The sequence below is a fragment of the Nuphar pumila genome, chromosome 1 (genome assembly GCF_984573655.1).
Source record: "Nuphar pumila chromosome 1, dmNupPumi1.hap1.1, whole genome shotgun sequence".
Taxonomy (NCBI): domain Eukaryota; kingdom Viridiplantae; phylum Streptophyta; class Magnoliopsida; order Nymphaeales; family Nymphaeaceae; genus Nuphar; species Nuphar pumila.
Window position 1 is genome coordinate 37,526,673 of NC_143249.1, and position 23,164 is coordinate 37,549,836.

The window sequence follows — 23,164 nt, forward strand, 5'->3', positions numbered from 1 at the left end:
TACCTGCAACTACATTTCTCCAAGGCTATTAAGACAGCTAAGAGAAAATGATATATATATATACATACATATATATATATATAGTGAGAGAGAAAAATGAAAACCTACAAAATGGGCACGGTGCTAAATGAAACATGCTAATGGATTTTTAGTGTGTTTTTTTTAAATTCTGACCCCCATAAATGTGTTGAGCATGATTGATTAACTAAAAATAGATACTTGGATCATGCATCTCAGGTTAAAAAATGGTATTTGGAGCTTTGAAAATTTATTGTTAAACCTTATAAAAACCTATCCATGAATCATGCATCAGAATCCAATGCTCAAAAAAGTGATTCCTATCAAAATAAGCATATAGATCACATTGTACGGTTCGAATTTTAAAAAAACATCCGAGATCCATTAGCATGTTTCATTAAGCATCCTAACCATTTTGTAGGTTTATATATGGATGTCCCAATTATCAGTCAGAAGCCAACATCAAGTTTTCATCATTTCATGCTACTTTGTACCTAGGAATCATTTAAAAATAAAAACAGTTGCTGGCAGCCACCAACTCTCGAGCAATATTTTTCAAACCTACAGCAGGGACAAGAAACACACACAGGGATGGCCCAGTTCGGACCGGCCCATTGGGAAAACCCTGGCCCAAGGCCTGCCCTTTAGGCCCATGGGCCTAGTCGAGCCTCTTATATAATATATATAACATATAAATATATACACGGGCTAAGCCGAGCTGCAGGCCGATCCACGGTGCAGCCCGGTTCGGGCCTAATTTATAGGCCCAAGTCAGCCCGTGGTGGGCTGGGCCGGTACCCGGCCCGACACACACACACACACACACACACACGACAAAAGAAATCATATGTAAACAGAAGTTTTGCGAGGCGCCTTCAAGCACCTTATCATATTTAAACAGAAATTTTGAACTTGTGAGACTAGCTCAAGCACCTTATGCACGAAAACACAGTTCATTCTGAAAAAAAGGAGAAAAATAAATGAAAGTGTGCAGTTTGCATGCAGAGAGAGACCATGGTGATCAATGTTCAGGTGAAGTTTAATCTTGAACATCTTCTGTTTTTTTGGCAGTAGACTTTAGGTACCATCCTACAGAAGCTGCTATTGCTATCACACCTGAGAGCACGGCGTAGTTCCTATATTTGTCAGTTGATGTGCTAGAACCTGAAGAAGCTGAGGAACTACTTGATTTGGCATCAGTGGCTGTTGTCTTGACTTCTGTGGAGTGTTCTTCTGGCTTATATCCCTGAGATAATCAAAAGAGGAAACACCTGCAATTTATATCTTGAGCAGAAAAGAAGACAACAAAGGTCCTGTCACTAAATCCATCTCAAATACAAAGAGCTGACAACATATCAAAGCAAAATGAGAAATAAAAAAGACAAAAACGGAGTTGAATTGGCCAGTATCAAAGTTACCCTTAAGGATTGGGATTATACGCAAAACCTTAAATGGAAAAAGAAGCTAAAACAAAGTTCTTGAGACCTAGTTTATTTAAAGAAAGCTTGTTAAAACATTCAAAGGCATAGATAAATAAACTATAACAAAGCACGACTCCAACATATATAAACAAAAGATACCATAATCTCCAACTTTTTGGGAAACATGTTTTCTGAATGTCAGTTTGCTTCCAATGTTCGAAATAAGACTGATATGATACTTTGAACCTTTGCAGAAGTTTAATTTCTAAAATGGGGTCTGCTGAGAAGGTAAAACAGGTTAAAATCAGGTTAACTTTGTGTTTCAAACAAAATTGTGTTGGCACCAAGTTTGGGAGACAAACCAACTCATTTTTGAGAAGATCCAACTCTCTTCAAATCCAAAATGAAAAATTTGAAGGGTGTATTTTTTTAACAAATTAACCTCATTTCTTGAGGTCTTCCTTCTGCCCTTCTCTCTCTATTGCCCCTCGCTCATGAACCAACAGACCTCTTTCTATATCCTGCCATGATCCAGCCATGGACAAGCCAGAAATAGTTGGAATGATGTCACAATAGTTGGATGGCAACATCGTGAACAGCCAAAAGCATGTTAGAAATGGCCAAAAAATATAGCCAGAAATCACACTGCAATAAGCACGTGGCATTCTAAAGCAACACTTCTAGCTGCTGCTTCTCATTTGTGCCTATCATTAATCAGAGGCAAACATACCTTGCGAGCAATCTTCTCCAACTTCTCCTGTTCAATTTTCTGCAAAATAATAACAATATTTAGGTTCACAACCATACAAACAATTGGGATGAACAAAAATAACAAAATTCAGGTCCTGGTTGAAAAATGAAGCACATTCACTTATAAGAACTAAAAGGGGATTTGGGAAATGGCTTCCCTGCAACTCTGGCTTTGGTATTAAAAGGTGTTAATAAAAGGAAGTATCCAGTTAATCAGAACATAAGAATAGCTACTTGAAGGCCTACAAAATGCTGTGTATAAACTAGTTAATCAAACACAGGATTTCAGGCCAGCTTTTGTGTACACGACTCGGTTCTTTTTTTTGTTGAATACATCTATACCATTGACAAATAGTACTTGAATTATGCCTTTCATCATTTATTCACAAATAAAACCATGGTTTTAAAAGGCTATATTGAGGCTTTAGAAGCCCATGACTTTAATCCCTCCTAGGTATGCTTGCCTTAGAGGCTTAAGTCTCTTTGGTAGGCAAAGAAGCATATGCTTTTTACTTAAAGAGGTTTAAGCGCCTATGGAAAGGCTTGAGTGTCCCAGATATTTGAACACCCATATCTACAAATTGGGATACGGGTAAGGTCAAATCTCTCCCACAGATCCAACCCATTGATAGCCCCATCTCCACAACACATCATTGATTCCATGTATAGTGCATAGCTTTGGTACATGTACCATTCTAAGAAGGTATTAGCACCGGTCATTTAATAAAAGGATGCCGCCCCAATCTGTAATGCACGACCATAGAGGACAAGTTTGCTAATCATAACCAATATACCAAGATTTTTTGTAGTAATAACTGGTCCATAGTCTTAGAAAACAACAATCTTTCCCTTTGATTTCATGAACTCAATTATAAGAATATCATCAGATACAAAAGTGGATTTTTTAGTCAATCATGCTATACATAGCAACTTAAGCTCTGATGAGCATGTTGCCAAAGCTAACAGTGTTCTTGACTTGCATACTAACTGGAAATAAAGCACTTTGGTGTTTGGATGATCACATCATGTAAAAACACCTTAACGTGTGCACATGAATAGGAAAGCAAACTCATTGAGATGCAAGGAACCATGCTTTATAAAAATATGCCTATTATTTGGGAAACATGGACTCATGCACACTTATATGTATATATACACACAAGTTCATCATGAGGCACCTCATTCCCACAAGCGATCTCGTTAGGTTTCGTAATTGCAAGCAAATTTCTTATAGATATTCACATTATCCATTACAAAGCATAATTTTTGCGACATATTTAAAATACAAAATATTCACGAGAATTTTAAAATCTTACATAGATTCAATATATCTCGAGATTATCACCATAATATTGCAAGATTACCCTGATCATACCGCAGTTACAACAGCCCTTTGGCACACCTTTTAAAAGAGTATTACCTATATAATAAAGTGATGACCATGTGGCCTAGAAAAAGCCTTGTTACCCATGTGAACAGGCAGGCCAGTAAGAACGTCAGTGGGCTTTGAAATTCGGAGTGCCTAAACCGAAGAGGCACAACCTCTTAAATAGAGGTGGAAGGGAACTCCTCTCTCCACCTCATCAATACGGTACTATTTTAAAGAGTTTGTGCAATACCCTATGCTACAAGACCGTTAGCTTTAGGGTATGCTTGTATTTATATTAAAGTAAAGCCTTTATTCATCCATATCGTGCACCCATATTAACATGTTCAAGTAATTTTTTTCACCCATATCATTTGCTGTATATTTATGATAACTTTTACTAGTGTTTTTGTTCTTATATATTATTTATAATATTTTTTACATGCCTATATTTTTGCAAGATTTACCCAAGAAATTTGATTTTTTTCAAAATCTCCTGAGAAATTCCCTTGCTGAGAAATTCCTGAGAATGATATTTGTGACTATGATTACAAAGTATAAATTTCAAATTAAGTAGATATTTATCCATTAGCAGCAAAAGTATACAAGTATGTAATATGTTCGGATATAATTTGAAGAATAGGTTCATGTTCAGTCCTGTAGTGACTGAACTATTACAATATTGATTTTAAACGCCACTGAAATGTGAAAACATGTACAAGAGTGTGTATATATACATGCATGTAAACATTTATAAACAGATACATACATAAGTACACACATGCATGCACGTCTTTAACTTCTGAATTCTGATAATTAAACAAGACCACCAACTCTAACCTTTCCTTTTCCCCCTTTTGAATGGTTAAAAAGAAATTTATTATCAAATGATAAAAAAAAAAACAAATGCCTAAGCAAAACAATCAGCCTTTGGTCAGACTCGGACAGAGATCTGCCTGACAATAGGCACATGATACAGTAAACTTGCAATCTCCAGCAGACGAACAAGGCTTTACCATTAACCAAGTACAACCACAGTCCTAGATTGAAACTAGTCATAAAATGCCTCCCAAATTTGAGTCTTAGAAAATTAGCTGATAGGCCCAAACCAATCATGGGGCAACAAGATACTAATCTCAACAGCTCAAGTTCTATTCAGAATGCCTTCAGATATTAATCAAAAGATGGTGGTACCATTGTTTCCACACAACGGAGAAAGAATTTTTCTTAATGAAAATCTGAAAAACATGGACACATATCTCCTCGCGAAATCCAAACAACAAATCTTTGGAATCCACACAACATACAACCCCAGCGTCCAACACATGAGTGAAGCTCTACTAGAAAAGCATAAAGGTTAGAAGCAAATATCCCGAGGCAGCGACGATGACGGGAAATCATTTTAATCAATGCAATGAAAATACAAGCAACTCTCAAGAACTCGAGAATGACCATCCTCATTCAAGAAAAGAAGAAAACCCGCGATCGGTGTTTTACAAAGAGGATTCCAAGGCAAACTAAACAAGTGTAGAAAGATGGTGTAGTCGAAACATGCAGAAATTTTCACAGTGGACAATCATCTTCAGTTCCTCAGGTACCAATCCACCTTGGAACCCTAATTATTTCAATAATTTCTCAATCCTGAAGTATCAAGCAGACACAATTAAGACAACACCGGCAAGCTCAAGGGAGTTTTAATGTACCCACTTTTCCGAATAAATGGGATAAAAAGTCGGGATATTTGAACCACAAACACAACATATAATTCCAATTTATCAGGATAAGCGAGTGCATGCAAGCCCTCCCAAAGGGCATCTTCATATGCTCCAAAACGCACCGAAAGTAGGATAATCCGGGATATCTCATTGTACTCCACAATGAAGCTTCACGAATTGTCTCAATTTTCTGGATAAGTGAGTGCATCCAAACACCCACTAAGAAAATCCATCTTCTGGAATTCCAAACAAAGAGCGGATTGAAAGCCCAAAAAACCGCTCGGAAACTACAAACAACGTTTTGAAAGAGATCGGCGGCATTCACCTTGATGTAGACGTTCTCGGCGGCCTTCTCTTCCTCGCTGAGTATCTTCCCGCTCCCTCCGCTCGAGAACATTCGGAAGATCGCCCTCGATCCGGTTCTGCCGGCCATCGCCATCCGTACACCCTTCCTCTTCCTCTTCCTCTTCCTCTTCCTCTTCCTCTTCTCCTTCTCTCTCGAATCTGATCCCTCGCTTCTTTCTCTGCAATTCGAAGGGTTTTTTTTGCTTCTCATCATCTCCTCTAGTTTACAAAAGACCCCCCAAGTTATCTACTATTTACGATAAGCCGCCTAACATTTTGATTATTGATTTAGCGCCTGTTTAATAATTTATATTTCAAAATAAAAGCTGGTCCCAAAACCTATGTCGCAAAGACACATCTAGGTCTGGATAACGAACCGGGCGGCCCGTGACCCCCACCCGAACTGGGACTTTGTCTTGGTTTTCCGAAGAAGGCCCGACTCAAATAGGGCTTAAACCCCAATCGAAAAAATCACAGGCCAGGTTGGGCCAACCTGCGGGCTTTTATATATATATATATATATATATATATATATATATATATATATATATATATATATATATATATATATATATATATATATATATATATATATATATATATAAGTGATTGGTAGCTGCTCAATGACTCAATGAGCATGCAAAATGGGTTTTTTAGTTGTTTTTTATTTTATTTATAAATTTTGACCGTACAGATATGATGTATATTCTTGATTTTATAGGGATCAGCTCTTGAAGGGTTCGACTCCGACACATGGCAAATTTTTATAAGGTTCAAAAAATCAACAGTCTAAAATCTTTGTAAATTTTTTAAGCTTCAAATATTATTTTTTTCATCAAAAACACATGATTCAGGTGTAGATTCCTCGTAAATCAACCATTCTCATCATATTTATAGGGTCGAAACAGAAAAACCCATTTAACACCTACCGTGAGCAGCTACCAATTTCTCATATATATTCAAATCTGATCTGTGATTTAAAAAATGGATGCATCTTAGATCCTATGTATTCTTTGCATTTTTTATATTTTCATTAAAAGAACCTATGAATTTGACACATAACAAATCTTGCAAATATACGATGGCTTGCAACCCGGCCTGAATTAAGCGCATGGGCCTAAAGAGCAGGTCATGGGTTTTGTATTAGACTCTGGTCCAACCTGGTTGGTCAATGGGTCGGGCTTGACCAGGCCTAGCTAGCCCAATCAAGCTCGTCCACTAATCAGGGAGGGCTGGTCCTCCGCCCATTGTCTAGCCCTAGATTCATCGATAGGAAGGCACATGAAATGTCAAAAAATTTGAGAAAATAAGACACGAGGATATGAAATTTTTTATTTTTTATCAATAAAAATTACTTTTTAATATATTAAAAATAAATATATATGTTTTATTAAAACAATATTAAAAAATAATAAAATCTATCTATACTTCTTATAAAGGAGCAATAAAGGGCATTAGGAGGCCAAAAGTTATTTTTTTTATAAGCATATGAGGTTGTGTAGACCCCACCAGTTATACAAAGTATCATTGGGTTTTGAATGTTGTGATTTTTTGTTGTTATTTACTAAATTTGGTTGTAGTATAAATGTATTTTAATAGAGATAGAAATTAGAAAAAGCTATTTACATAGGATTTTAAGAGAGAGAGAGAGAGAGAGAGTTTTTTACATATAATATTATGGGAGAGAAAATAAAAAAAAACTACTTAAATAGGAATACTATAAAAGAAAGAGAGAGATTGACTCCATTTTCTTTAGACGAAGGTGATTATGATTCCATATAGTCATATTTAGTAAGCTAAATTATAACCAATTATAATAGAATGTATACATGGTGTTTTTTTTACTGAATCCAATGAATATTCAGATTTAATGAAAATCTGAATCTGTTTACTTGTGAAAAATTAGATTTGATATGAGCTTTTAACCGTTTTAATCCAAATTCGAATTCATTTGGCCAACATCTGATTAGTAGGATATGGTATTAGCTACATCCAACTCAAATATGAACAATTAACATCCCTATCACTAGATTGAATTTTACTCATCATGTTTTCATTTCTATGTTGATTTGTGTCACATGTATGTGACCCTTTGGTAAAGTTGAGCTATTTTCTATTGTTATTGAGAACATTAAGGGCCTGTTTGGAATCTAGGAACTTGGATAAGAGTTAATGCATTTGGCAAAAAATTAGGTCAAACTACCACCGGATGGCTGTTTGGAAACCGGTAGCTAGGATGGGAGTTAATGCATTTGAGATGGGAAGTAGCATTGTATTTAGACTAAAGCATGGATTTGATAGCTACCACATCTAGGAGGTGGTAACTGCCACTTCTCATCCCAGCTACTAGTTTCCAAACAGGCCTAAATAATGTGTGTGTCAGGGTCCATGTTCGTCGTCCGCTTGTGTAACCAGGGACACGCACCCAAAATGGCATGTTGTGACTCGTGACATATTACAAAACATCTCAATGACACGCTTCACATGAAGCTCACAATGACAAAACGTTTCAAATGACAAAATAATGGCAGCCAAATTCCATTAGCAATTGAAAATTTATCACATTTCTTGCATTTTTATTGATGAATAGCAATTGTATATATATATTTTTTAAAAAGGGCAAGCTGGGGTTAGTCAGACCCATCAGTTATTATTCAATCGTATCACTGGGGTTTGAACCTGCAACGTCCTCACAAGGAGACTTGCACTGACAGCTCCTACCAACCACACTGAGTCCCGTTGGTGAATAGCAATTGTATGACCGACCATTGCAGGTATAATATGGTGGATGCCCGAGACCTCGTTACTGTTATCCTTTTTTGCTTATCCACGTTGTGCTTCTCAATTTTACTTAACAAGTGATTAGCTACAAACAGATTTTTTTTAGATGAACGGGGCCACAAGTGATTACTCCCCTAGTAGAAAATTAAGATATTTATCGAGAATAAATAAAAATAAAATAATATAAAAACCAAAATCATAAGTTTTCATGATGAAAATGGTTGATAAAATACATTATTGATGCTTTAATGAAAGATATAATGGTATTTTCAAATTGTCTCGATATTTTAGAGTTTAAAAAAACAACTAAAAATATCATATTTTTCATGATATTTCAAAGGATTGCCGATATGTTCGGCTTGTTCTTATCCTTGTGGATGCTATATCTCCATAACTAGGTTGGATATGGAACAAAAATGACTTGTCTACTCATAAATGGAAAAAAAGCAAAATGTAACTCAATTTGAGTCAAAATTGGATCTAACCCAACCATTTTTTTAAATAAAACTCACTAGATGCCCATTTTCAATAGATCCCATACCATAGGAACTCAAACTATAATTGGCTCTAGGACTCTGATGTGAAATCCAAGCCAGATTCAAACAAAAAACTGGACCCATTATTCAAATTTTGGAATCCAGTGGCGGGTCCAGCTTGACCCAACTCATATCCAAGCCATGCTCATCTATCTAATTGACTCTATTAGGAGTATCAATGGGTAGGGTTTGCTTCAAATCCAGTGGAACCAGACCCAGACATGATTTGAGATGATGGTACCGGGTTGGGACCCAAGTCCAATCAGACTCATCATAAGAGAAACTATACTTAGATCATATAAAGATTACATGAACCAAACCCCAACCATACCTGGTAAAATAATAACTTTTAGATGTTTTTTAACATTTTAACTTTGCGGATCTTGATCAGAACTTGGGTCGGGCCCGGTCTGGTATGAAATTTCGCAAACCATACCAGGCTCTAAGATTCTAACCAGACCTTATTTATCACCAAATAGTGACCCTTGTATAGGGTTTGGTAAGGCCGGTCTGGGTCAAACCCGACCCATTTAAATCTCAGCTATATATTAAACTTTTGCACATGTTTTGGGGCTCGGTACTGAAGTTGAGAAAAACTACCAAATGAGAACGATCACTTTTTTTTATAATTAGGGAATGGCTTTCAAACTCATCACATTCTGTGATAATAGCGTAAATTGTAAACTGGTTGCATAGAATAATGATAAAGCTTATCATGTAGATTATATTCCACAAAGATTTGCTTACTTTATGGATACTGATGTAACTTTTTCAATAAAGTATTTTTAAAAGAGTTTTTCAATAAAATTGCCCATGTAAACCGTCTATCAAATTATAAAAACCGGTCCACAAGTAGCGAAGTTCAAGTCGAACTCAAGGAACGTGCTTAAACTCTTTTGTACCCGACACAAGTGTAATATTTATTGCCTTGAAATAAATAAAAATAACAATTAACTAATTACAATGAGTTACCCACTTGCAGAGGGCTCAAAAATAATAAATAGGCCTTATTACAATTTTAAATTAAATGAAATGACCCTCTAGCCCAAATAAAAAAATTAAAAGAAAGAAAAGAAAAATTGCAGGGCTTCTTTTACTCGTGCTACAGTTTTCTTTTCGTAAAATGTGAATGATCCTTTGCTATCGTGCTTGTATCCTTCAACGTGAACCCTCGTACAAAACACAAAACAAAGGAACTATTTTCTAAAACTAATGTTAATATATAAAGGAACCAGAATAAAAAACTGAAACTAACAACCTAACAATGTAACGAACCAAAAAAAGGATCTCAACTAAATGCAATGATGTACTAAACTAACCTGGTTAGCAAGAACCGAAACAACCTAACATGCAATGCACTAATAAAAAAAAAATAATAAACTAAAGGTATGAATTAACCCCAAGGCCGCACGTCGAGATCAAGAGGATGTCAAATATGCAAACAAAATTTTTGCCTATACTTGATTGCAGCAACACTTGATCACGCTGGAGTGCGTGATCAGATCCAACAACATGATCTGTTGATCACGTTGATCTGTCAGCCTCCCAACCCAGAATAAAAAAAACTTTTTAAGCAAATATGGTTGTGGCGCTACTGTTAACCGAATGGATCAATGCATGCACGTCATGCAATCTGTGTATGAAAAAGTAATCAAAAGTCCACACAGATCGAAACGTGATTTGTTGATCACGTTGGCCTATAACACGAAAACAATATTTGAAAGATAATATGATCACACTCGTGCCAATGGTCCGCTGATTCACACCTTCAGTTCACGCTGATTTTCGTGAATTGCAACACACATCAGTCAACGTGATCATGCCAAAACACATGATTGGCTGATCACGCTACCATAAATATTGTTGGAATCTGATATGGTTGATAGAGATGACAAATCAGCTCACTGAATTGTGCACTAAAGAAAACTCACGCAGCTCGGCTTGCACTGATTCACACTGAGTAGATTGTTCAGGGTCTATCTAGGAAAATCTGACCAGATCTGTCAATGATGATAGATCTGGTTTGAGGTTCAAGCAAATCAGACTACACTATGTGCCTTCTAAATAACTGAAACAATAAATAAAATAAAAGCAACTAACTATATAAGGAATGCAATTAATTTTTACTTTAAACTATATGCAATCTATTACAAGCCATGTAGTATGCTATAATGAGAAGAAATAGATCTAACCTACAACAAATAATGTATTATCCTAACTTAGACTACGCTATATGCATTAATCTAATGTGAAGTGGGGGAGAAGAGACTTACCATACGGCTCGCCTCCGACGAACGGGTTGAGAGAAAAAGTGGCCTTTCAATGTGTGCTCATCACGTTACACCTCCCTAACGGAAGAGAAAGAAGAAGTCAGCGAAGAAAAAAGCTAGAAGAAAGAGGAGGAAGAAGGTAGAAGAGAGGGGAAGAGGAAACCGACAGGGAGAGAGAGAGAGAGAGAGAGAGAGAGAGAGAGAGAAGGGTGTGGCGGGGGGTGAGTTTCAATATGAGAAAGATGCCCCCTTTCATCTAATGATGTTATTTATAAAAAAAAATATTAGGGATAAACCTGTTTTTAGGAAAAATTTTAAAAGAATCCATAAATTTTTAAAAATTTCAAAAGACATCCTTTTTTTAAATTATTTCCTAAAAACTTTTAAATTTTGCTAAAAACTCAAATGTGAACAAATTTGCTTAATTTTTCTTTTTGATTGAAATAAGTAAATCTTCTAACAAACAGGCAGTATTAGTCACTTTTCACACTTAATCATGCACATAAACATGTAAAGAATATACATAAAATTATGCATGATCAATTTCTCTCATGCTTATCGTTTGGTAGTCCTCGAGCAAACCGCCCCTAACAAAACAAAACACAAAACTAACTCACTTTCGTAGGAATAACGGTTGTATTTAGCGTATACAACATGCCTTTTAAACCCTTGGGTTATCCCAATGGACGAGTAAGGTCTTGTGAGGGTTTAGAGTGATGTTACCCACAAACATCTCTGTCATGTATACAAAAGATTCAACTTCAACATGCATTAGTCTGTTAAGGAGTTTGTCTAAACAAATATTTTATGCCATTACACTTTTAAAACATATTTAGAGTCTTTACATGCCACCACAAGGCAAAACATTTTCTTTTACTTTTTTAAATATCATAATCATTTATGCTTTATTCTTGAAAAAGAGAAAACACACATGTCATTATTTATTTATCCTCACTTATATATTTTTTATACAAGTTTCTCAAAAGTATTTCTAAGCAGTGAACTTTGTCTTTATGTTTTTGAATTTCTTTCTTTTTCTTTTTCTTTTAATTTTTTCATACTTTTTCTTTCTCTTTTTTTCAATTGAGCACTATAACAAATTTTTGGGTTTCATGACCTGTGTAACAAGCTTTGGGTCAATGACACCCAGGCCATACGACCTTACGATACTAGATATGAAGTATCCCTCAAACTTAATTGCTTGAGTCACTCGACATTCAATTTTCATAGTTTTACGTATAGCTTGCTTCTTATCATGTGTAATGTCAACATCTCTTAGGCTCTCTATAAATTCCATGTAGTAACAGAATTTTGGGCCCGATGGCTCCCAAACTAAATGGCTTTAGGGCACTAGGTATAAATACCCCTCAGGCTCTACTTGCTCGAACCCAATAGGCCACAGATATTAACTTATACAAAGAAGTGATTTTCTTTATTATCAAACACTTCAACTTGTGTCTGAGCCGTGCTACTGAAGAACACGAAGACATCAAACGACTAAATGTATGCTCATTTTTCTCTTTTGAGCTCTTATTTCTGATATGGTTCATTTGCTCAGTTTTTCAAAAATAATGTTGTGCATATTCACACTTATGATTCAAAATAAACTCTAACATGCATCTATCATCATTTCTTTGAAATCCATATAAGTGATCACATTTTTCTTTATTAGTGTTAGAAAATCTGTTCGTGGGGGTTAAAAATTCTCTAAAAATGTTAGATTATATAAAGCATTCATATAGGTTAAAACTCATTCCTTAAAAGCTTAATTATTATGAGTTTTTCATCGGTGTAGATACATGTACATAAGAAAAAAAATTGGGTGTGCAAACTACACCCTCCCCTATGCTTGAATAACACTGTCTTCAGTGGCACTCTCTCATGCTTACATGAAACTATATGAATGCACATTAAGAAACAAAAACATATAGGAGAAGTAATAGATGTCACCTGATGTGTGCTATGGAAGCTGTCCTGTCATCTGTAATTCATAAATCATATCCAACAATTGAAATATATACATGATCTATCACACATGCTCATGAAACAAAAGGAAGGAAAACCTACTGAATTACTAAAATTACAACAATAGTATGGGCTACCTCCCATTAAGTGCTAAATTTTATGTCTTCAGTTAGACGGATCTCTAGTTACCCTTCAACGTCCATAAGATAAATGGACTAAAGGTCATGCTCAATCAGAAGGTTTGAGGTATATGGTCTCATCTTTTGCCATGTCCACTATGTGTCCTAAAAGTTGACCCCTCTGGACCTTGAAATGACTCTTTTCTTCACTATAAATGAGATTAGCCCCCACACATATTTGAAAATCTTTTAGACACTTATGGTAACGCTTCTTAGATAATGAGCCATGAACTGAAGTATCATCCATGCAACTATCCAACTGTGATGGATTGGATTGCTTCCATTGAGGATGAGTAACCTCCACATGGAAACATTCACCATTTCTTGTCGCTCTCATGGTAGTATTAAATATGTTTATCTGCAATCGCTTATTGCCAAAAGAAACATCCATCTCCCTAGTATGACAATTAATACAAGCATTGGCAGTGGCCAAGAATGGTCTGCCGAGAACAATGGGGGTCTAGTGAGTGACATTAGTGCCTTTCATATCCAAAACAAGAAAAGCAATAGGGTAATAAAAGTCCTCGACCTTGACTAACACATATTTCAATATTCCCCAAAGAATCTTGGTAGACCTATCGACCAACTACAAAATGATCGAGGTGGTTTTTAGCCCCCCACATAGGCGGAGCTGGGAGGGGCAGAACTGGGTTGTAGCCCAGTCCTACTTCTCGGCCCAGTTAAAAGAAAAAATAAAAATAAAAGACCAGTCCTAGCCCAGCCCTGATTCCATATGAAATAGATTTTTATCCATTTTTGTAGCCCAACCCTGACTGCAACAAATAGTTTGATTTGTCTATATGAAATAGATTTTTATTAATAATTGTAGCCATTTTTTTATTTTATCTCAAAAAAAAATTTTTTGGGCGCCGTCCCTGAACCCCATACTATCACAAAAAAAAAAAAAATTGCTACACCCCTCTTTGCCTCCCCCCCCCCCCTCACATGAATCCTAGATACGTGTCTGACCCCCCAATCCCAAAGATGTCATACAGGAAACTCGGTAATATGTTTACACTGGCCCCAAGATTGAACAAAGTGATCATGCATAATATTTGCATTTTAATAATCATTATTTATGCATGATCCATGATTAAAATTACTATAAAAACCCATTTTTATCGTTAGTTTTGAGAAACCGCATTGAATTGAATTTTATCAGAAAATCGTATTCTTCAAAGCTTTTCCTGCGTTTTTAGTGTTTTAGTGGTTTAGGAAGTTTCTTTTAGTTATACTTTGATTATATTAGGTTCTAAATAGCTAAGTTAGTAAATTTAGGAATAGGCATTTTTAGGAAAATTATTTTTTCAAGCAAAGCCTCTTTTGAAAATTGCTAAACTTTTGGGACTTGTTTTGAAAATTTTATTTTAACCTAATATTGTATTATAAATAGCATAACTCAGCAAAGAGGAAGGGGTCTCTCACTTTGGAATTCACGCAGCCCACTTTGAAGCTCTCTCTCTCTCTCTCTCTCTCTCTCTCTCTCTCTCTCTCTCTCTCTCTCTCTCTCTCTCTCTCTCTCTCTCTCCACCATCCAGTTCGTAGTCTCTTCTACTTTTCCAGCACACAAAAAGGCAGCGTGTTGATTTCATGGGGAGAGACCACTCTCTTCGCAACCACTCCAGCCGGGCCACTCGGTAATCCTTTCTTCTGCTCCCCTCTCTTTTCACGTATTTGAGTTCAGTTCATTATTGTCTTTGTTGGTACCATAGGCTCTATGTTTTGTTGGTTCATAGGTTCTGCATTTATTTTGTTCTTTTGAGATTCAACGTTGTGTTTATTTAGTGTGTTTAGTCTATTCAATCATACGTTAACAATCTATGTGTTTTGATGGATCAGCATGTTTTCAGCAAGAGTTAGTCGTCAGTCATTAGAATATTAGTAATTGGCATATGTTGAGTTGTTAGTCGGTGTGCATACAATTATCAGTTGAAATAAATATTTTATTTATCAGCAATTTTTATGCAATCAGCGTTTTTTATAGATTAGTGTTCTTCATTAGCGTCAGGTTTTACAATAGTTAATTAGATCTGTTAATTGCTTAGGTTATCAATCTTTATTCAGTCGGTTTGATGCACCAGCGTTTTGGTTTATTCAACAGCATAGTCGTTGGTTAGAAACTAATGTTAGTCGTTTTTTTTTTGGGTAATATTATATTGTTTGAGTTGGTTATTTCAACACTTCCTTTTAACCTTATATCGTGTGTTCCTTAGTTTTGTCACTCAGCACATAGAAGTCTATGTTTCTAACTAGTTTTCCTATTACATAGTATAGTATAGTCTAATGTCTTTAGCCGTGAGTCCATTGTAGTGTAGTATTAGTTAATCTTTGTCTTCTAAACTGTCATGTGGACTATGCTTTCCTTTTCAGCAATTAGTTTAGTGCTATTCCTATTTGAATGTCATTAACTTAGTTTAATTAGGGTAATTAGCTTAGGCTAATTTAAGGTAGCTGATTCTTGTTTTCATTCAAGTAAGTAGTTAGTGATTAATAATATTACATAGCTAGTCGTAGTTTCAGATTTAGCATCCGTACAACAAGTTTTATTTTGTTGATTGATAGCCATTAGTCTTGCATATAGTTTAGTAATTTGTGCTAATTAACGCTTGCCAGCCGATTCACATTGTTTTCTCATAAATTTTGTTGCTTAAGTCCTGCTTACTTTTAATAGCTTGTTGATATTAGATTAATGGATTGATTGGATTAATTTTTGAGTTCAGTGGAGTACTTTCTTAATCGGTGTTAGTTTACTTTAGTTTCTTGAATTCTCGATTTCTTGAATTAGCTAGATGTTAGTCATTAGTTGGTTAGATGTTGAATTCTTGATTAATTAGTAAATTGTTATGCTATTTCTTCAATTAGTATAGGTTGTTACAAGTTAGTTCGTAGTTAGTTCATGTTTAGTTTAGTTTAGTTAATTCAAATCGTGCTTTTGCTGAATATTTTTAATCATTAGCTATTAATTTCTTGTATAGTTTTCGTAGTACTGCTTGTGTTTTATTTTTGTGTTTTGCAGGGAAGCGCTGGGACGTGCGATAGAAGCGATTTTGACCCTCAGAAAGGTCCTCAGAGAGCCCTCAGAGAAGCAAAAGTGCAAGAAAACATACATTACTTCAAGAAGGGACAAGAAGACTCGAAGCATTGAAGCCTTTCTTTTCTTTTTAGATTAGGGTTTTATTTTATTTTATTAATTGGGTCTGTAATAAAACCATTTATTTATTTTGTTTAAGCCCTCTGCGTAGGGCCGTACTCTCGTAGTTAATTATTTAATTAATTCTTTTTATTTTGGCAATAAAGAGTAGTTAGATTGTGTGTTTGAATACGAAGTATTTTCCGTTCCCTGAGATCGACCCGGACTCCACCACTTTGCGAGCCGGTTTTTATATTTTTGGTGTCTGGCTTTCACTGGATTTTCATTAAAAATATTGTTTTAAAAAGGGTTTTCATAAAACTCACACCAAATTATGGCGCCGTTGCCGGGGAACGGCGAAATACAAGTATTCACTTTATTGCCTAGTGTTTGTTTTGCATTTAGGTTTTAGAACCACGTATGTGCATACCGTAGAGACAAGCTTACTTTTCTGCACAGCCCACCCACTAGGGTCCCCTTAGAGGTGACTGTGTACGATTGGTACCGTACACATAGATTTTATTTTCTTTGCATAATCCTTGCTGTGTGCAACTGCGTGGTGTTTGTTTAGTTGTTTTTTTGTTTACTCGCTTTGTGGTTTGTGTGGTTTGGCCGCTAGCGCGTTAGTTAGGTAGAAAACCTCAAGTTAGGACGTGTGCTACACCGGTCTACTCCAAGGTGTACGCAATGGCTGACGATTATCATTTGATCCGTCCTTTGAGGGAGTACTTCATGCCAAATACGTATACTCCTGCCTCCTGCATCACGAGACCTGATATAGGAGCAAGCCATTTTGAGATTAAGGCCAGCGTTATCCAAATGCTACCTTCATTTTATGGCCTTAGCAACGAAGACCCCTACCATCATCTCGATGAATTCCTCGAGATTTGCTCGACTGTGCGAATCAATAACTTTGGAGATGATGCGTTAAGGTTAACGTTGTTTCCGTTCTCCCTCAAAGATAAAGCCAAGCATTGGCTAAAGGCTCTTGAGACGGTTCAGATTACCACTTGGGAAGGAATGCAACACGAATTCCTTAAAAAGTACTTCCCAATTGGTAAGACGAATCAGTTTCGCAAAGCCATCACCAGTTTTTCACAGATTGAGGGAGAACAATTTCACGAAACTTGGGAGAGGATGAAGGATCTTCTTCGCAAGTGTCCCCACCACCAGGTGCCTCGCTGGCAATTGGTGCAATATTTCTATGACGGTCTTACTGAGAAGAACCGTCAAATGGTTGATTCGTCGTGTGGGGGCACTTTTATGCTCAAGAGTGAGGACGAGGCTTGGTCTTTATTTGAGACCTTGAGTGAGAACATGATGCATCATGCCTTGTCTTTACGGGTCGATAGGACCACATCTATGCCCAGTGGGCCTAGAAAAGTTGGGATTTCTGAAGTAGGGTCCGAGCGAGATTTGCAAACCAAGGTCGGCCTGTTGACTAGGAAATTAGATCAATTTCTAGCAACTTCTTCGCGAAGTCCAGTAGGAAGAGTGTGCGAGCTATGCGCTAGCCCTGCACACTGTGTTTCTGATTGTTCGGTAGCGTCGCTATATCCTGAATTCATTCAGGAACAGGTGAATGCTGCCCAAGGTTTCGCTGGGCCTGAGCCTGATTCATTTGCACCATCATATAACCCAGGTTGGCGAAACCATACCATTGCCCTATCCCATCAGCCCTCCCAGACACAGTTTAGACACAGTAACCCTTCACAAGGTTACTCACATCCCATTTTTCCATAGGTTCATCCCCAGTCTAGTCTACCTTCTCCTCAAGAGCTCACATCGAGTCCATCATTCCAGCAGAAGATGTTAGAGGTCTTTTCTGATATTAAGACCACTCTTTGTTCCCACACGCAGTCAATAGCCAAGCTAGAGACTCAAATGGGACAGTTGGCTCAGGCCTTCAGTAGGCAAAGCGAGGGGGGGCTATCTAGTCAGTCTGTTGTCAACCCAAAGGGAAAGGATCCTATGTCATTTGACCTGCACCCCACAGATTCACATCCTGCGCAGGTTAAATCTGTTACATCCCTTAGGAATGGGAAGGCGTGTCACCCCATTCAGGAATCGATTCATGAACCCAATGTCATACTCACTGATGAGTCGATCTCCTCCATTAGGCCCCAGGAGAAGGGGCAAGGCCCACAGCTTCTACAGTCATCATATATTCATCGAGCCCCAGTCTCCCAGGCATTCAGACCGCCGATTGCTTTTAGCAAGCAAGAGGTGCAGATGCAAAAGATGCTTGACCTAGTCAAGCAGGATCAAGACCACCACTTGTTTGAGGTTGCATATATCGATAGTCAATCGGTCCTAGACTCTCCTTTTGAGAGTAGCCTCTCAGAGGAGACTAACCTCTGTTCTTCCTGTAGCGAGAGTCATGATATTATTTTTCGGGGTCGAGTGGGCGGGAATACAGTGCGTAGTGTCACAGATGACACTCTTTTTCATAGAGATCCCGATTGAGCCTGACTTTATGTCCATTGATCTCATGGACGATGAAGGATTTTTCAGAGATCCGTTTGGCTGAGAACGTAAAACTTAGCGCTTTATGGGAGGCAGCCCATATTTTTGATGTACCATTAGTAGCTTTAATATTTTTTGTTTTTAGGTAGTTTTTCTTCGTGAGCGTCAAGCCTAGATCATGTATGCATTGCATTCTTTTGCATATCTCTATGAGTTGTAAACTGTGAGACAGGTGGAACCTATGCAGAGCCATTCACATGTCGTATCTGGTAAGGTTTCACAGTATGGATCAGGTGACTTCTACTCCTTTTTCTCTAAGTTTTTTTTTTTTTCATATGCATTCCCTTAGTTTCATACAAGCATGGGGGAGTGCCACTGAGGACAGTGTCATTCAAGCATGGGGGAGGGTGTAGTTTGCACACCCAATTTTTTCATGTCTTTGTACTTGCATTTTTATGTCAACTCATAAAGATTAGGCTTTTAGGGAATGAGTTTGAACTTATATGACTGCTTTGCAACATCTAACGTTTTTAGAGAATTTTTAAGCCCCACGAAAAACTTTTTTTCTGACACGAATCTAGAAAATCATGGTTATTTATGAGAATTTCAAAGAAATGATTATGGATGCATGTTAGAGTTTATTTTGAATCACAAGTATGAATATGCACAGTTTTATTTTTGAAAAACTAAGCAAATGAACAATATTGCATTTAAGAGCTCAAAAAGTGAAACGAGCATACGTTTAGTTGTTTGATATCTTCGTACTCCCTAGTAGCTGGGCTTAGACACAAGTTGAAGTGTTTGAGTCCATGTTGAAAAGGATAACGAAGGAAGTCAATTCTTTGTCTACGTTGATATCTGTGGCCTATTTTGTTCGAGCAAGTAGAGCCTGAGGGGTGTTTACACCTGGTGCCCTAAAGCCATCTGGTTTGGGAGCCACCGGCCCGAAAGCCCGTTACATGGACTTTATAGAGAGCCTAATAGATATTGACATTGCACATGACAGAGAAGTAGACTATACGTAAACTATAAAAAATTGAAAGTCTAGTGACTCGAGCAATTAAGTCTGAGGGATACTTTGTATCTGGTGCCCTAAGGTCGTCTGACTGGGAGTCACTGACCCAAAGCTCGTTACACGGGTCACGAAAACTGAAAATTTGATATAGTGCTCAAAATATATATATATATATGAAAAAAAAAATAATGAAAATTAAGAAAAAGAAAAGAGCGTAAAAGAGAAAAGTTCATTGCTTAGAAGCAAATATTGAGAAAACCTGTGCAGAACACATATGAGTGAGGATAAGTAAATAATAATATGTATGTGTGTGAATTTCTGAGACTGAACCATAAATGATTATGCTATTTAGAAAAGTGAAAGAAAAGGTTTTATTTTGTGGTGGCAGGTAGAAGACTCTAATCATGTTTTGATAATGCAATGACATGAAATATTTGTGAAAACGAACTCCTTAACTGCCTAATGCTTTGTGCTTTAAAATTTTTATGCATACTTGATAGAGATGTTTGTGGGTAGCATCACTGCAAACCCTCACGAGACCTTACTTGTCCACTGGGGTAACCCAGGGGTTTAAAGGGCTTGTTGCATGTGCTAAATGCAACCGTGATTCCTACGAAAGTGAGTTAGGTTTTTGTTTTGATTAGTTTATCATTTTTGTTTTTGCTTCAGTTTGCTCGAGGACTAGCAAACGATAAGCATGGGGGTATTTGATCATGCATAATATTTGCATTTTAATAATCATTATTTATGCATGATCCATGATTAAAATTACTATAAAAACCCATTTTTATCGTTAGTTTTGAGAAACCGCATTGAATTGAATTTTATCAGAAAATCGTATTCTTCAAAGCTTTTCCTGCGTTTTTAGTGTTTTAGTGGTTTAGGAAGTTTCTTTTAGTTATACTTTGATTATATTAGGTTCTAAATAGCTAAGTTAGTAAATTTAGGAATAGGCATTTTTAGGAAAATTATTTTTTCAAGCAAAGCCTCTTTTGAAAATTGCTAAACTTTTGGGACTTGTTTTGAAAATTTTATTTTAACCTAATATTATATTATAAATAGCATAACTCAGCAAAGAGGAAGGGGTCTCTCACTTTGAAATTCATGCAGCCCACTTTGAAGCTCTCTCTCTCTCTCTCTCTCTCTCTCTCTCTCTCTCTCTCTCTCTCTCTCTCCACCATCCAGTTCGTAGTCTCTTCTATTTTTCCAGCACACAAAAAGGCAGCGTGTTGATTTCATGGGGAGAGACCACTCTCTTCGCAACCACTCCAGCCGGGCCACTCGGTAATCCTTTCTTCTGCAACCCTCTCTTTTCACGTATTTGAGTTCAGTTCATTATTGCCTTTGCTGGTACCATAGGCTCTATGTTTTGTTGGTTCATAGGTTCTGCATTTATTTTGTTCTTTTGAGATTCAACGTTGTGTTTATTTAGTGTGTTTAGTCTATTCAATCATACGTTAACAATCTATGTGTTTTGATGGATCAACATGTTTTCAGCAAGAGTTAGTCGTCAGTCATTAGAATATTAGTAATTGGCATATGTTGAGTTGTTAGTCGGTGTGCATACAATTATCAGTTGAAATAAATATTTTATTTATCAGCAATTTTTATGCAATCAGCGTTTTTTATAGATTAGTGTTCTTCATTAGCGTCAGGTTTTACAATAGTTAATTAGATCTGTTAATTGCTTAGGTTATCAATCTTTATTCAGTCGGTTTGATGCACCAGCGTTTTGGTTTATTCAACAGCATAGTCGTTGGTTAGAAACTAATGTTAGTCGTTTTTTTTTTGGGTAATATTATATTGTTTGAGTTGGTTATTTCAACACTTCCTTTTAACCTTATATCGTGTGTTCCTTAGTTTTGTCACTCAGCACATAGAAGTCTATGTTTCTAACTAGTTTTCCTATTACATAGTATAGTATAGTCTAATGTCTTTAGCCGTGAGTCCATTGTAGTGTAGTATTAGTTAATCTTTGTCTTCTAAACTGTCATGTGGACTATGCTTTCCTTTTCAGCAATTAGTTTAGTGCTATTCCTATTTGAATGTCATTAACTTAGTTTAATTAGGGTAATTAGCTTAGGCTAATTTAAGGTAGCTGATTCTTGTTTTCATTCAAGTAGTTAGTGATTAATAATATTACATAGCTAGTCGTAGTTTCAGATTTAGCATCCGTACAACAAGTTTTATTTTGTTGATTGATAGCCATTAGTCTTGCATATAGTTTAGTAATTTGTGTTAATTAACGCTTGCCAGCCGATTCACATTGTTTTCTCGTAAATTTTGTTGCTTAAGTCCTGCTTACTTTTAATAGCTTGTTGATATTAGATTAATGGATTGATTGGATTAATTTTTGAGTTCAGTGGAGTACTTTCTTAATCGGTGTTAGTTTACTTTAGTTTCTTGAATTCTCGATTTCTTGAATTAGCTAAATGTTAGTCATTAGTTGGTTAGATGTTGAATTCTTGATTAATTAGTAAATTGTTATGCTATTTCTTCAATTAGTATAGGTTGTTACAAGTTAGTTCGTAGTTAGTTCATGTTTAGTTTAGTTTAGTTAATTCAAATCGTGCTTTTGCTGAATATTTTTAATCATTAGCTATTAATTTCTTGTATAGTTTTCATAGTACTGCTTGTGTTTTATTTTTGTGTTTTGCAGGGAAGCGCTGGGACGTGCGATAGAAGCGATTTTGACCCTCAGAAAGGTCCTCAGAGAGCCCTCAGAGAAGCAAAAGTGCAAGAAAACATACATTACTTCAAGAAGGGACAAGAAGACTCGAAGCATTGAAGCCTTTCTTTTCTTTTTAGATTAGGGTTTTATTTTATTTTATTAATTGGGTCTGTAATAAAACTATTTATTTATTTTGTTTAAGCCCTCTGCGTAGGGCCGTACTCTCGTAGTTAATTATTTAATTAATTCTTTTTATTTTGGCAATAAAGAGTAGTTAGATTGTGTGTTTGAATACGAAGTATTTTCCGTTCCCTGAGATCGACCCAGACTCCACCACTTTGCGAGCCGGTTTTTATATTTTTGGTGTCTGGCTTTCACTGGATTTTCATTAAAAATATTGTTTTAAAAAGGGTTTTCATAAAACTCACACCACAAAGCATGCTCGATGTTCATGTTCTTGATGACACAAGAGATGATTGATGCCCTTGGATCTTTAAGATTAGGTGGGGCTTGGTGCCGAAACACAAAACTCACCT

At 36.4% G+C, this 23,164-nt stretch overlaps 1 protein-coding gene across 1 annotated transcript; it reads right to left on the bottom strand.

Annotated features, from left to right (window-relative positions):
* Positions 1-871: 871 nt before the first annotated feature.
* LOC149848717 (uncharacterized protein At2g27730, mitochondrial-like) lies at positions 872-5,793 on the bottom strand. Its single transcript, XM_090012279.1, has 3 exons — positions 5,596-5,793; positions 2,170-2,208; positions 872-1,264 (listed from the first exon to the last, which is right to left on the bottom strand). The coding sequence occupies exons 1-3, from the start codon at positions 5,707-5,709 to the stop codon at positions 1,058-1,060; spliced, it is 360 nt and encodes a 119-aa protein (XP_089868405.1). The 5' UTR covers positions 5,710-5,793; the 3' UTR covers positions 872-1,057.
* Positions 5,794-23,164: the final 17,371 nt, after the last annotated feature.

Bases quoted from the DNA above. Each gene is read 5' to 3' on its own strand.
- LOC149848717 (XM_090012279.1), bottom strand. From the start codon at position 5,709: ATGGCGATGGCCGGCAGAACCGGATCGAGGGCGATCTTCCGAATGTTC. The intron at 2,209-5,595 runs GTGAATGCCGCC...ATTATTTTGCAG, and splicing joins CCGAGAACGTCTACATCAAG to AAAATTGAACAGGAGAAGTT. The intron at 1,265-2,169 runs GTATGTTTGCCT...TGATTATCTCAG, and splicing joins TGGAGAAGATTGCTCGCAAG to GGATATAAGCCAGAAGAACA.